This window comes from Acipenser ruthenus, chromosome 5 (genome assembly GCF_902713425.1).
Source record: "Acipenser ruthenus chromosome 5, fAciRut3.2 maternal haplotype, whole genome shotgun sequence".
NCBI classification, from domain to species: Eukaryota; Metazoa; Chordata; class Actinopteri; order Acipenseriformes; family Acipenseridae; genus Acipenser; species Acipenser ruthenus.
This window is the reverse complement of record NC_081193.1, coordinates 21,338,995-21,354,651: the sequence shown is the minus strand read 5'-3', so window position 1 is coordinate 21,354,651 and position 15,657 is coordinate 21,338,995. Positions and strand designations below refer to the sequence as shown.

Below are 15,657 nucleotides of genomic sequence, written 5' to 3'. Positions count from 1 at the left end.
TGGCTCTTTTAATAGAACTGGCACTCCCTGGTGATGAAAAGGTAATTACTAAAGTGATGTTATTGTTTCAACCTGTTCTGTCTGAGATCTGTTTAATTGAATTAGTTTCAGGGGCAGCTTTGTTACATTCAAAGTATAACAGAGTTTGTACTGCTGTAAAGACATTCATAAATGCTCAATAGTATTCTTCAAAGAAGGCAATGGCAATATGTTACAATATATGTATGCATTACCTTGATCTTCAATACTCAGGTTTTTGATCATCCACTGTACAATATCAGAACCTGGGAGAAAAAGAAAGTACATTTTAAAAGACATATATTTGTATACTGTATAGGATCCCAACAGTTTTTACAATGAAATAATTGCTATATATATATATTATTGTAAACAAGCCAAGACTCACTCACGTTCGTAGCTCCTTTGAAATTATGACCCAGCACACAGAAGTGGACACGAAAATAAAACCTAGCTGTGTTCAAGCACTAACTATCACACACTGGAACCTAATAAGCCTATACACACACACACACACACACACACACACACACACACACACACTTGTAGTCAAAAGTTTACATACCCCAATGGAAATTTATAATTTCTAGAAATGTCATGAAAACAAAGAATTTTAGGGAAAATCTTTTGTAGCAAAAGTTTTGCTTTTGTGGATGAGGAAAAAAGTTACAATTTTTTTTTGCAAAACTCCAAAAATGTGTGACTCGGACTCGGACTCGACCTCGTGTGACTCGGACTCGGACTCGAACTCGTGTGACTCGGACTCGGACTCGACCTCGTCTGACTCGGACTCGGACTCGACCTCGTCTGACTCGGACTCGGACTCGACCTCGTGTGACTCGGACTCGACCTCGTGTGACTCGGACTCGGACTCGACCTTGTGTGACTCGGAATCGACCTCGTGTGACTCGGACTCGGACTCGACCTCGTGTGACTCGGACTCGGACTCGACATCGTGTGACTCGGACTCGACCTCGTGTGACTCGGACTCGGACTTGACCTCGTGTGACTCGGACTCGGACTCGACCTCGTGTGACTCGGACTCGACCTCGTGTGACTCGGACTCGGACTCGACATCGTGTGACTCGGACTCGGACTCGTCATCGTGTGACTCGGACTCGGACTCGACATCGTGTGACTCGGACTCGACCTCGTGTGACTCGGACTCGACATCGTGTGACTCGGACTCGACCTCGTGTGACTCGGACTCGGACTCGGCATCGTGTGACTCGGACTCGACATCGCGTGACTCGGACTCGGACTCGACATCGTGTGACTCGGACTCGACCTCGTGTGACTCGGACTCGACCTCGTGTGACTCGGACTCGACCTCGTGTGACTCGGACTCGACCTCGTGTGACTCGGACTCGGACTCGACATCGTGTGACTCGGACTCGACCTCGTGTGACTCGGACTCGGACTCGACCTTGTGTGACTCGGACTCGACCTCGTGTGACTCGGACTCGGACTCGACCTCGTGTGACTCGGACTCGGACTCGGACTCGGACTCGACATCATGTGACTCGGACTCGGACTCGACATCGTGTGACTCGGACTCGGACTCGACATCGTGTGACTCGGACTCGACATCGTGTGACTCGGAATCGGACTCGACATCGTGTGACTCGGACTCAGACTCGACATCGTGTGACTCGGACTCGGACTCGACATCGTGTGACTCGGACTCGGACTCGACCTCGTGTGACTCGGACTCGACCTCGTGTGACTCGGACTCGGACTCGACATCGTGTGACTCGGACTCGGACTCGACATCGTGTGACTCGGACTCGGACTCGACATCGTGTGACTCGGACTCGACATCGTGTGACTCGGACTCGGACTCGACATCGTGTGACTCGGACTCAGACTCGACATCGTGTGACTCGGACTCGGATTTGACCTCGTGTGACTCGGACTCAGACTCGACATCGTGTGACTCGGACTCGGACTCGACCTCGTGTGACTCGGACTCGACCTCGTGTGACTCGGACTCGGACTCGGACTCGACATCGTGTGACTCGGACTCGGACTCGACATCGTGTGACTCGGACTCGGACTCGACATCGTGTGACTCGGACTCGACATCGTGTGACTCGGACTCGGACTCGACATCGTGTGACTCGGACTCGGACTCGACATCGTGTGACTCGGACTCGGACTCGACATCGTGTGACTCGGACTCGGACTCGACCTCGTGTGACTCGGACTCGACCTCGTGTGACTCGGACTCGGACTCGACATCGTGTGACTCGGACTCGGACTCGACATCGTGTGACTCGGACTCGACATCGTGTGACTCGGACTCGACATCGTGTGACTCGGACTCGGACTCGACATCGTGTGACGGACTCAGACTCGACATCGTGTGACTCGGACTCGGATTTGACCTCGTGTGACTCGGACTCGGACTCGACATCGTGTGACTCGGACTCAGACTCGACATCGTGTGACTCGGACTCGGACTCGACATCGTGTGACTCGGACTCGGACTCGACATCGTGTGACTCGGACTCGGACTCGACATCGTGTGACTCGGACTCGGACTCGACCTTGTGTGACTCGGACTCGGACTCGACCTCGTGTGACTCGGACTCGACATCGTGTGACTCGGACTCTGACTCGACCTCGTGTGACTCGGACTCGACATCGTGTGACTCTGACTCGGACTCGACATCGTGTGACTCGGACTCGACATCGTGTGACTCGGACTCGGATTCGACCTCGTGTGACTCGGACTCGACCTCGTGTGACTCGGACTCGGATTCGACCTCGTGTGACTCGGATATAGTAACGACGAGTCCTTTTTTATTTTCAGTCATGCTTTATTTTAAGGGCAGTTTATTTTTTTGTTTTGTTTATTAACTGTTAAACAGTTAATAAAACATGTTCATGTACATTATTTATTTTCTGTTAACTGTTAGTTAATAATAGGCCAGCTAAAACTGCAAACACCAGAGCCCTATGGATGATCAATACCCAGTCGATCATATGCTTGAAATCGGTTCAAATTGTTACTGTAGTAATGTTTAGCAAATTAAATCAGGTTTTTATTAACCCTAACCCTAACCTAGAAATTAACAATGTTTGTTAACAGTTAATAAACAAAAAAATGGCCCTTAAAATAAATCATGACCTTATTTTCTATTACACAAATAATATTACAGGAGACCTGTTCACAATAAAAACCCACCCAAACAAAAACGAATGAAAACTAATAAGTTATAATCGTACATTTAGAGCTTCTTAATTCATATCAGAAAGTCGCTATGTGATTAAATATTCAGTGTTTTGCTCTAATCGCCATTCGTTCCCACACCATCACTGTTTGCGAGAAACATCAATAAATTCACCTGGCAAATTCAGTTGAAAATTGCTTAGCGTCAAACAGGCAGATATATCAGACTGATGATGGAAAAAAAAACAACAGAATAACTTGATACCACTTAATTTACCAAAATGAAAATGATTTATTATGTCAATCTAGAAATCTGTCTTGTGTGAACTTCATGCTTTTGTACCATTATGAACCTACACAAAGGGGAAATACCCGGGGCGGCCAGTTAACAGTGTTCGCTTGCTCGGCGAACCTCCAGTCTCTAATGAATTGCGCTTCCCTTCTTGGTGATGTGCGTTTCATTTCCCCCTCAAGGGTGACACTGGCACATCAACAATGCTGTTCATCCCATCTGTTTAATGGGCTTGCACATGCGCAGTAGCAGCCAGCCGTCAGCCAGGACTGGCTATGATTGGCTTAAAAATGTCTGGATGGAGCGCAGCCGGGTAGCGAACACGGTGATCAGGCGATCAGCACGCATGTGCCAAGACAACAAAGACAATAAATATGAGCAGCATGACTTTGGCTCTTCTGAGGCTTGCATAGTGTATTACTTTGCAGAAAATGTTTAAGCTGTTTAAATATTAAAATAAAATGTGTAATTATCTTTGTATAATTTCATCTAACTTTAAATTAATGTTATTTGTCGTATTTGTTCAACTTCGTTTTCACAGTTTTAATCTGCCTTTATTTTGTCTTCACCTAGACAAGTGGGGAAGCTATAAAAAATGTTGAAATTAAATCAAGGGAAGTAATGTTAAAACTTTACAATGCATTAGTAAGACTTATTATTATTATTTGTTTATTTAGCAGTCACCTTTATCCAAAGCAACTTACAGAGACTAGGGTGTGTGTACTATGCATCAGCTGCAGAGTCACTTACAAATACGTCTCACCCGAAAGACGGGGCACAAGGAGGTTAAGTGACTTGCTCAGGGTCACACAATGAGTCAGTGGCTGAGGTGGGATTTGAACCGGGGACCTCCTGGTTACAAGCCCTTTTCTTTAACCACTGGACCACACAGCCTCCTGTCTCCTCATCTAGAATACTGTGTTCAGTTCTGGTCACCTCACTACAAAAGGGATATTGCTGCTCTAGAAAGAGTGCAAAGAAAAGCGACCAGAATTATTCTGGGTTTAAAGGCGTCATATGCAGACAGGCTAAAAGAATTGAATCTATTCAGTCTTGAACAAAGAAGACTACGCGGCGATCTGATTCAACCATTCAAAATCCTAAAAGGTATAGACAATGTCGACCCAGGGGACTTCTTTGACCTGAAAAAAGAAACAAGGACCAGGGGTCACAAATGGAGATTAGATAAAGGGGCATTCAGAAAAATAGGAGGCACTTTTTTACACAGAATCGTGGGAATCTGGAACCAACTCTCCAGTAATGTTGTTGAAGCTGACACCCTGGGATCCTTCAAGAAGCTGCTTGATGAGATTCTGGGATCAATAAGCTACTAACAACCAAACGAGCAAGATGGGCTGAATGGCCTCCTCTCATTTGTAAACTTTCTTATATTTTTATTTTGTGCCGCCTGTCCCTTTTTCTCCCGAGGCTGCAGCCCTGCAGTAGTGTTTTAACTTAAGCTCTGTAATATCTTGCTGTGTTCGGCAAAGTTTATTTTTCATATTTTTTTCTTTTTTGTTAATTTATCGACCAGTATTGCCTGTTTAGGGTAATCGGTTATTAAATATACCATACAGTATATTTGTATTATTTTAATATTATTTATATAATATTTTATATTATTTTTTTAATCTTCTTGATAGCCGTGTCAGGCTGGACAGTGCTTCTACCATTGAGGTTGGCCCCCTGGACCCCACTCCCTAACCTGTATCTAAGGTGTGAACACCAAAAGATTTTGGCCACCAAAAAATCAACTGAACTGAACTGAAGCACAATCTCATAAATACATCATTGTATTACAGACTTAAAAGTGCAAAGGCAATGAAAGTAAAATATAACTATTCTGTTTTGCAAAAGAAAAAATAAAAACAATACTACTAAATTTACTATTTAAAAGGTACAAAGGACCATTTTATTTGATTGTGTTACATGTTCCCATGTGTTACTGTTTACGTAAGGTGTGTGTATTGTTTTATTTTTTTTTACATTTTGACCCCTTTTTTAAACTTTTAAATTGCATTCCCTTCCTCAAGATGGCTTCCCATGTACCTGCATGGACCTCTCTGAACTACATTTCCCATTATCCTCCAGCTCACATATGTAACTGAGATGGATCTACCAGTGGAAAAAAAGAAATAAAACAATACACACACCTTAAGTAAACACTTGTAGCAACACATGGGAACATGTAACACTTCTAAAAGGTCCTTATGTACCCTTTAAGAATATACTATATATATATATATATATATATATATATATATATATATATATATATATATATATATACATACACACAGTTCTGGCAATATCTAAATCAGATTGACAGATTTTATCTGAATTGAAGTCAAAGTAAAGAAGAAAAGAAGAAGAATCTAGCTAGAAAAAATAAACCGAATTTTTTTTTTTGTATTTTTATTATTTATTTCTTAGCAGACACCCTTATCCAAGGTGACTTACAATTGTTACCATATCACATTATTTTTACATACAATTACATTCTTTTTTTACACATTATTTTTACATACAATTACCCATTTATACAGTTGGGTTTTTATTGGCGCAATCTAGGTAAAGTACCTTGCTCAAGGGTACAGCAGAAGTGTCCCCCACCTAGGATTGAACCCACGACCCTCCGGTCAAGAGTCCAGAATCCTAACCACTACTCCACACTGCTGCCTGATAAAGGCATTATTTGTGCCTTTATCCTGAGGGATATGAGACAATGTTCGTTAGATAAACACTTCCCCACTACTACCAAGAGAAAATTGATTTGAGTTTGATTCAAGGATTCGTGACTCGGACTTGAATGACAATGACTCGGACTCGACTACAAGTCTGATATAATATATATATTGGGCCAGCACAACACTTCACCACTGTCACGAAATAAACTTGTATCACCCACCACGAGCACTACTGCACGCAACCAGGACTGGTGACCGTGTTTGTATTATTGTGGGGCGGATATTATTGTTTATTACTTGGGACTGCAATCCTATTGTTATTTACCCCGTGCAGTACACATTGGTGTTATTATTATTACTTATTTCTTAGCAGATGCCCTTATCCACAGCGACTTACAATTGTTACAAGATATCACATTATTTTTACATACAATTACCCATTTATACAGTTGGGTTTTTACTGGAGCAATCTATGTAAAGTACCTTGCTCAAGGGTACAGCAGCAGTGTCACCCACCTGGGATTGGACCCATGACCCTCCAGTCAAGAGTCCAGAGCCCTAACCACTACTCTGCACTTCTGTATTGCCGGGGGATTATTGTTTGGTCGCCAGACATGGAAAAGAAAATAAAACCCTTTCCAAACCGGATTATAATCTTCTCTGTCTGTTTCATTCACACACTGCATCACTCCTGCACCTGTACCCAATCAACCACTTTGCCACATGTTGGTATCTCTTAGACATTTTACTTCCTCCTTGAATGTTCTCTCTCTCTTGGCCTTTCTAACTTCCTTTTTGACTTGCGCTTGCAGTTTCAAGTACTCTTTCTGTGTACTTTGTTCTTGATCCCTTTTAAAACGCTCCTTAAAGTGCCTTTTTTTCTCTGAATATTTTTTTTTAAATCGATCTATTAAACCATTTTGGCCATTTTGTTTTAGATTTTGATTTGTCTACTTTTGGGATGTATTTGTTTTGCGCCTCTGGTACTACATTTTTTAAAAATAGCCATCCTTTCTCTGTGGATGTTTTTTCTGTTTTAATCCAATCTACTTCTGTTAGTCTCTGTTTCATTCCTTCATAGTTTGCCTTTTTAAAAGATTGCATATCACATGTGACCATGTGATATGCACTCTGAAGTAAAGATGTGTGGGGAATGAAATGCCCTCCTATACAAAACAATTATCCTCTTGATTTTGGGTACCTGGACCTGCCTACAATTTGGATCCGATGCAGAAGGGGCTGGCTGTGTGTAGCATATAACCCACGCTTTACAAACTGGCAAATAGCACTATCCGCCCACTTCCTTAATGACATGCAAATAGTGTGGCCCATCTCAACTCAAGGCTGTTCCATATGGCAAACACCTATACTATGTGCATTTTAGTATTTATGTGATTTGCCCATAAATACCAGTCACAAGCACGTGTTTGTTTCAAATAACATTTGAAGGGTCATCAAACTTATGCAGAATGTAGCCTAGCCTTTTCAGTATGCTGGGAAAAAAAAATATCACTAGTAAGGCTGTAACAAAATAATCTCCATAAATAATAATGAGGTATTATAATTTTTCTTCCTGTACCAGTCTTTGAGCTGGTTTGAGTCTGAGCTATAGATCCAGCACTGTACAGCCCTCCTCATTCCATTCAAATCGTATCACAATGTGACCTTTCAACTGCCAGCACATCTACTCCACAGTGATATCGTCAGAAAGTAGGTGGGGCTAGCAGAGTTGAAAGGTCACATTGGTCACACATGCTTTTTTGCCAAGTAAAGGCAGATTTAGTGAAATAGAATAATAACAACTCAATAATGGAACAACTGGACCCAGAACCACTTAGAATGACTGCAAACAGCATGAAATAGTAAAGGAGATGTAAAGAACTAATTCAAATTTCATTTGAAGGTACATACTCTAACTTTTGATGTAGCAGTGTCGCTGGAACTTGCTAGCACTAGCAGACACACACACACATGGACACACACACACACACACACTCCCAGGTGACTGCTTACCTGCTGCTCAGGCTTCTTCACACATTCAATCAACACCAGCTGTTAAGTTCTATATTTGAGCCTTTTAATTATCACTTTCACTCATCTGAGTTTGGAGGCAAGCTTGTAACAAGTAATATATAAGTGCATGCAGTGTTGTCTCCATGTGGCACAGAATGGAGACTCAATATTAAGTTTGTGGGAGATATGCCACCTGTTTTATGATGTGTTTAGGAAAGTTGCCAAAACCGAGAGGATAGTTTGGCTAAAGTCGTGTACTTTTGTCTAAACAACATTTCTCAACATAAGCATAACCACAATAATCATAATTCTTTCTTTAAAAAGAAGGGTTGGGGTAAAGGGGTAATGGGGTAAAAACTAAAGCATGTTCAAAATTAGGTATTGTTGAATGAATGAAAAATTATTTATGATACACAGGTCATGCAAGTAATATACATTTGTGTATCATTCATTTCTTGGGCACAAAGTCTAGTAACCTGAGAATGACAGATCCTCTTACGTTTAACAATGTTAAAAAACATCCCAGGATAAAGACCCATGCCATCTGAGCCCAACTGTAACACATCCTCATGTGTAGCTAAATCTGCTTCACAGAAACGTCCAATGTATAATGCATGATCAGAACCCAAAGATGAGGTAAAATCATAGCTTATATCTTGCAGCATACCTACACTATGTTTTTTTAAAAATAATATATTGTTAAAATAATAATAACTAAACTGTAATCCTAATGTGACATTGTTTCCATCTGATACAAATGCTCTCATTCATGCCACCTGATAGATACAAACTATATGATAGGGAAAAAAAATAAATCAGATGGCTGTTTCACATCAGTATCCGTCAGTCCAGGCATTTAACCAAACCACTTACAAATATTAAGGGTTTGATCACAATTATATTATGTCAGTTGGGGAAATGGCTGGTTTAACAGAGTGACATTGATAGAATGAAGCTTTCACATTGATAAACCACAAGGAAGTCATTAATTACTGTGCACTTAAGAAACACTGGAAATACAGTACATGTATCAGTAAAATATCTTCTTTACAGTTTACACATCATATAGCATAGATTTGCATGTTACTGTTACTATAAAACATTTACCAGGTTGTGGTATATACAAAAAAAAAATCCTCTTTTATTCTAAGAGACAGTGACAGTTTAAGGTTAAAGAAAAAGTTTCTTTTTTATCTTAGACATGAAAGGGCTGTCAGATATGTGAGGATTTTGTCAGGTCTGGATCACAGACTATATAGGACATGAGTAACATTTTTAAAAACCCCATATTAGTCTATTCTTGGCAGAATTCCCCTAGGGGAAAGAACCATCCATATATGATCAGGTAGAGTGAGCAGAGGGTGGCAGTAGGGATTACTGGGTGTCTGACATTGTATTCAAGGGTGTTCTGTGGCCTTTACAACATTTCTAATCAGTGCTTGGCTATTCACTTTCCTTTCCTGCATTAAACATTTATAAAACAAAGAATATAACATTCTTAAACTGAGTTGCTTGTCTCAACTAGTCCTCACAAAACACCACACTACGTGGCAAAGTCAGCCCCCTGAGGCCTGAATTCTGTCACATTTTATGGCGCTGCCATAGCTACAGTATACTATATTCACTGGACAAATGCTCGAGGGCTGCGTAGAGGAAGAAACCTCAGGAATTGATAATAGAAGACATGTGCTTATCTTAGAGAAGAGTAAGGAGATTCCCCTTGGCTCGCGGAGAGCCCCGCCCTCACAGAGGTGAGACCGAACTGTTCGGTCTCCAAGGCTGGGAAGCAACCGATACTTCCCCCAAGGGGGATCTAGAGGAGAGAATGGGAAGATGACAGTGATAGTTAAATATGGCCAGGATTCCCCCTTGACTCGGAGAACCTTCCTCGCAGAGGATGCCAGCAGCGGCTGGGCTTCTAAGGTTGGGAAGTGAGCTTCACTTTACCCCAAGAGGGAGCCCGTTGCAGAGGTGGAATAGCCAAATAGAAGAGGAAAGCATAGTGGGGGAGGATGGTAGAAAACAAAAAACACAAGACTGAGAGCAAACTCAAGGCTTGGGCTTTAATAGGGGGATTAGCAGATGTTATTAAGAACATAAGTTTACAAACGAGAGGAGGCCATTCGGTCCATCTTGCTCGTTTGGTTGTTATTATTTGTTTATTTAGCAGACGCCTTTATCCAAGGCGACTTACAGAGACTAGGGTGTGTGAACTATGCATCAGCTGCAGAGTCACTTACCATTATGTCTCACCCGAAAGACGGAGCACAAGGAGGTTAAGTGACTTGTTCAGGGTCACACAATGAGTCAGTGGCTGAGGGGGGATTTGAACCGGGGACCTTCTGGTTACAAGCCCTTTTCTTTAACCACTGGACCACACAGCCTCCTTAGTAGCTGTTAGTAGCTTATTGATCCCAGAATCTCATCAAGCAGCTTCTTGAAGGATCTCAGTGTGTCAGCTTCAACAACATTACTGGGGAGACTCCCACAATCCTCTGTGTAAAAAAAGTGCTTCCTATTTTCTGTTCTGAATGCCTCTTTATCTATTGGTAGGATGGAAGTAGGGGGAGGAGCCCTCGTTCATGCCCCCCCAAATAACACACCAGTTTACAATAATGGTTATGGCACTGCTATAATGTTGATTTAATCTAGGTCTGGGTACCTTTGCAGGCAGTATTACAAAGAGAGCACTATAGATATGAATAGTAATGGAAATGGAACTAGTTTCTCCAGGTTCTGCTTCAACAATGCTTGAATGAGCTTGTCTTCTGCTCATTGTATAAAGACTTGAGTCTCCTGTCGCCAGTGCTGCCAATCCAGCTCATTTCATGAGCATGACAATAAATTCCACTCAAATCAAACATTTTTTTTTAATCTATTATTATAATTTAGGGAAAGTTATTTAAAGAAATAAAAAATGAGTTTCACGTATGTAATCATTCATAGTCTTAAGAGATGCAGCTGATTAGCAAAGATGATACATTTCAGGGTTAGAAACTAACAAAAATTGTGGGACTTGTCTAAAGGACTAGTACCTTTTGAAACTTGCTAGTCCTGATGTAAACTTACTAGTCCTTATGTAAAAGTTCCTGAGTTGGAATCAACAGCAGCAGTTGGGGTCCCTAAAAATATTAGGCTTAAATTTTATTTTCTAAAAAAAATAAACACTGTTATAAAATTATTATTATTATTATTATTATTATTATTATTATTATTATTATTATTTTAACAAAGGCACCTTAGTAAATGCTCCTACAGATCGATCAGTCATCTGTTTGCACCTTGCTACTGAGCGACTACTGTACCGTGTGCTGAGAAACTGACACTGACAGCAATAGACGGGACGACAGAAGAAACAAATTCTCTCAGCCGTGTCACCTTGCCGAACGCGAAGCTCCACCTGAAATTGACACCAATGACACAAATAGAATGTTTATTTTATTGTTCATTACATGTGTTGCTATTTACAAAAATGCTGGATGGTTTATGGAGTTGGAGGTTACAGCCTATGAGTGATTAAATAACTATGAATTACTACCTACAATAAATGTACTCATGTACACACACTTCATGAGTCCCAATTTAAAGACAGTACGTTTCACTATAGCCCTCGGGATGAAATTATTATTACAGTAGAATCTTCCAGAACAGAAGGCCACTGAATCGTCTGGTTAGATACTAATGAGCACATAAAAAATACGGAAAAAAAACGAGGGAAACGCAGACCTTTTCAAAAAAGCTGGTGGACTTTGTATGGATTTGAATATGAGAAGGATCGCCTTCCAGTTTGTCAGAGCTGCCAGTGAATGTTTTACTTTTTAAATGCTGCACTAATAGTTCTGATTGTGCAGCATCCACCCTACAATTTGACACAACAGGTGACTAATTTGCACTATGCAGGACCTTATTTTTCTCCAATTGGTGCTTGAGCCCCAGAGCACTCACGGAGTCACCACCTGTGCACCTATTATCAGTGATTAAAGCCTGGTTGCACACTACGATTATCACCCTTTAGTAAAGCTAATCTCATTATTCATAAATAACCTGCGGGCTTGCCTGTAAGCTGCCCGAGAGCTGCGTTGTCCTCTGCTGCTGTAGCTCTTGGGTGGCTGCATGGTGAGTCCGCAGTGTGAAAAAAAGCAGTTGGCTGACGGCACACGCTTCAGAGGACAGCATGTGTTCGTCTTCGCCCTCCCGAGTCAGTGCAGGGGTGGTAGCAGTGAGCTGAGCATAATAAAATAATTGCCGATTCCAAATTGGGAGAAAATAATAAAAACAATTGGCACTAAATTTATAAAAAAAATACATATATATATATTTCTAGAAATACTGGGGTTTCCCCACAATTTTAAATACCGGTCTGTAAGATAAATACAGTTTTGCTATTAAATGGTACTATAGTACTGTACTGGTATAAGACAAGGTTGTTTTAAAAAAGTAATTTCAGCTTTCAATCACTTAAAATATGCTGACGATAATGTAAAACACCAAGGTACAGACAGCGAGAGCCAAACTTTAAACATGTTACTGTTGTTTATAGGTAAGAACTCAACTTTATTATGAATATATTGTGTTATTATGTTCCGATAATGTTGATTATAGTAATTATTTATTTATTAGTTTTAAAATGTTTAGTAACATTTTATTAGTTTTAAAATGTTTGGCTTATTTTTTTGATCTTGTTAGTGCAACTGGCACCCTTTGCTAATCACATCGAAAAGTCTTATTTATTTCTTTTGATGGGGGGGGGGGGGGTCATATCAACCAGGAGGGTGATGGGGAAGAAGAAGAGTGCTGAGCAGGCGTAAGGGACGCAGAACGTTCCTTGGAATGGCAAGATAGCCTCTTCGCAAGCGTGCGCTTGGAGCACAAATGTGAGCACAAAGGTGTACAAATTTCACAGAAGCTGCGATTAACCAGCGCCTCCTTGACATGCTCTGGGCCCAGGCAGGAAGAGTACATGTCGTGCTTGTCCTTCATAGGCAGAGTGGAACCTGGGCATGAAGCACGGAGCATGCAATGCAGTGTACGTTATAAGGTTGTACAGGTGTTGCCTCAATCTGCTTATTTACTGACTGGGCGGGTCAAGACTAGAGCGGGAACGGTTCGGGTTCCCTCGGGGGGGGGGGGGGACGGGGGACACGACTGCGTCACAGGTTCAAAGACAAGAGTATATAGCTGCAGAACAAAGGCTCACAGAGGGTAGCTCACACAGGGTAGCTCATACAGGGTAGCTCACACAGGGTAGCTCATACAGGGTAGCTCACACAGCATAGCTCACACAGCATAGCTCACACAGGGTAGCTCACACAGCATAGCTCACACAGGGTAGCTCATACAGGGTAGCTCACACAGGGTAGCTCACACAGCATAGCTCACACAGGGTAGCTCACACAGGGTAGCTCACACAGGGTAGCTCACACAGCATAGGGTTTAGGGTTAGGTTATTGTTATGAAATAAACTTTGTTTTAGTGCCTAAATTTATCACCCTTATCATGTGATCAGGCTGTAGCATACAATGATGACATCTATTACGAGTTGCGCACGCAGCACTACCCTGTGTGAGTTTCCCTGTGTGAGTTTCCCTGTGTGAGCCTTCGTTCTGCAGCAATACCCCTATCCTCAAAGCGGAGCTTTGGTATAAAGTATTCAGGTTCAGGGGCCCTTAGAAGGTAAACACCCATTCAGTCATGGTTAACATTTCATACTTCAAAGGGAACAGGTTATTTTACATTACATAATAACATAAGTACATAGAACATTCAAAAATGGACAAACGACAAGCTTGTCTGGTTCCTAGTAGGTGATTGATTTCAGAACTTTGTCAAGTTGCATCTTAAAAAGATCCAAGTGATTCTGCCTCAACAACATGGCTAGGTAACCGATTCCATACCCCAACCACTCTCTGTGTGAAGAAGTGCTTCCTTCCCTTTGTCCTAAGTCTCTCTCCAGTTAATTTCCAACGGTTTCCTCTTTCCAGGTTTTTGCACTGCACTTATTGATTTGGGTTAACTGTGTCAACTCATTTTAAGATTTTGAAGACTCCAATCATGTCTGCCCTAATTCTTCTTTGTTCTATGCTAACTAGATTTATTTCTTTCAACCTACGTTCATCTCTCATTCCTTTAAGCCCTGGGATTAGGCTGGTTGCTCTTTGTTGGACTATCTCCAGGACCACAATGTCCCTTTGGTACTGTGCAGAGTCAAATTGGACACAGTACTATGTACAGTCTCACCTCTACACCTCATCATGACCTCCTTGGGTTTGTACTCTACACATTTGGCTATATACCCAAGCATTCTGTTTGCTTTGCCGATTGTGTCCTTGCACAGTCTGGTTGCTGACAGTAATGCGTATATTACAACACCAATGTCTTTCTCTTTGTGACCCTGTTCCAGTTCTGTACAACCCATTTGTTATCTGGATCCTACATTTTTGTGACTACCATATCATTCTTGGCATTTGTTGACATTACATTTAATTTGCCATGTTTCTGCCCAGTTCTGTGTCCAGTCAAAATCTTGGATTTCCTGGGTGGCTGTGTCATCTGAAAATTTGACAAGTTTGCTAATTCTTCCCTGATGTAACTCGTTTAGACAAGCACAAACCCCTATGGCACCCCACTGAGTACATGGCTCCAGCTAGAGGTTGCCCTCTTACAGGTATTCTCTGCTGCCTATATTTTAATGACTTCTTCCTGCACTGTCAGATGGCATGTTATTACCTTGTAACATGCAACAGCTATTCCATTATCTAAAGCTAATTGTGGTAACCCAAAATCAATGAAGAATGACAAAATCAAAGCCAGATGTTACTCTCATCCATGGGCCTCGCAGTGGATATCCATGTTCTAAACGGTTACTATATAAAAGTCATGGGTTAAAGCTTTGTGAATAAAACACTTTAAATTATACTGGGTATGTTAACAACACATTGTTGCATTAGAATATAAACACCAGCTTTCTTCTTTGAAAGCAGTTGTGATAATTAGCCCACACAATTATCTTAGAATAATTTATTAGTGAGAATCTGCGAGTTGGTACATATTGTTTCTGACATTCTAATCTTTTCCCTTGCCTAAGTTTTTTTTTTTTTTAATGCATTACCCAACATCCTCCCTAAGGACTTAGTATAATACAGCTGCGCCAAGTTCAGATGAATAATTAATATATTTGATTCATGTATGCCTTCAAAAACTTTTGGAATCTATTGATGCATTTAAAATGCATAGTACAAAATCCCAACTGTTACATAGTGCTGTAGCTGGCAGACTTTATATTGATCATCATTTCCGTCTCCTAACATTTAAGGGGAAGGTTGCACTTTGCAACTTAAGGTATCAGTGCTGTGTGGAAAGATAAGAGTCTCACTTTATTTTAAGGGACACTTCATAGTGTATAAACTGTTTGTTAACTAGCTTATGAAAGAAATTACGTCCATTTATTTATCACTGGTTATTTAATATATATA

The 15,657-nt window shown here is 41.3% G+C and overlaps 1 protein-coding gene across 5 annotated transcripts in view; it reads right to left on the bottom strand.

The window, feature by feature from the left end:
- The window catches only part of LOC117403285 (regulator of G-protein signaling 7), a 181,761-nt gene that overhangs the window by 73,622 nt on the left and 92,482 nt on the right, over positions 1–15,657 (bottom strand). For all 5 annotated transcript variants that reach the window (XM_059023814.1, XM_034005321.3, XM_059023815.1 and 2 more), the window contains exon 4: positions 234–284. In XM_059023814.1, coding sequence (XP_058879797.1) covers positions 234–284 — 51 coding nt within the window. The remainder of the gene's footprint in view (positions 1–233; positions 285–15,657) is intronic.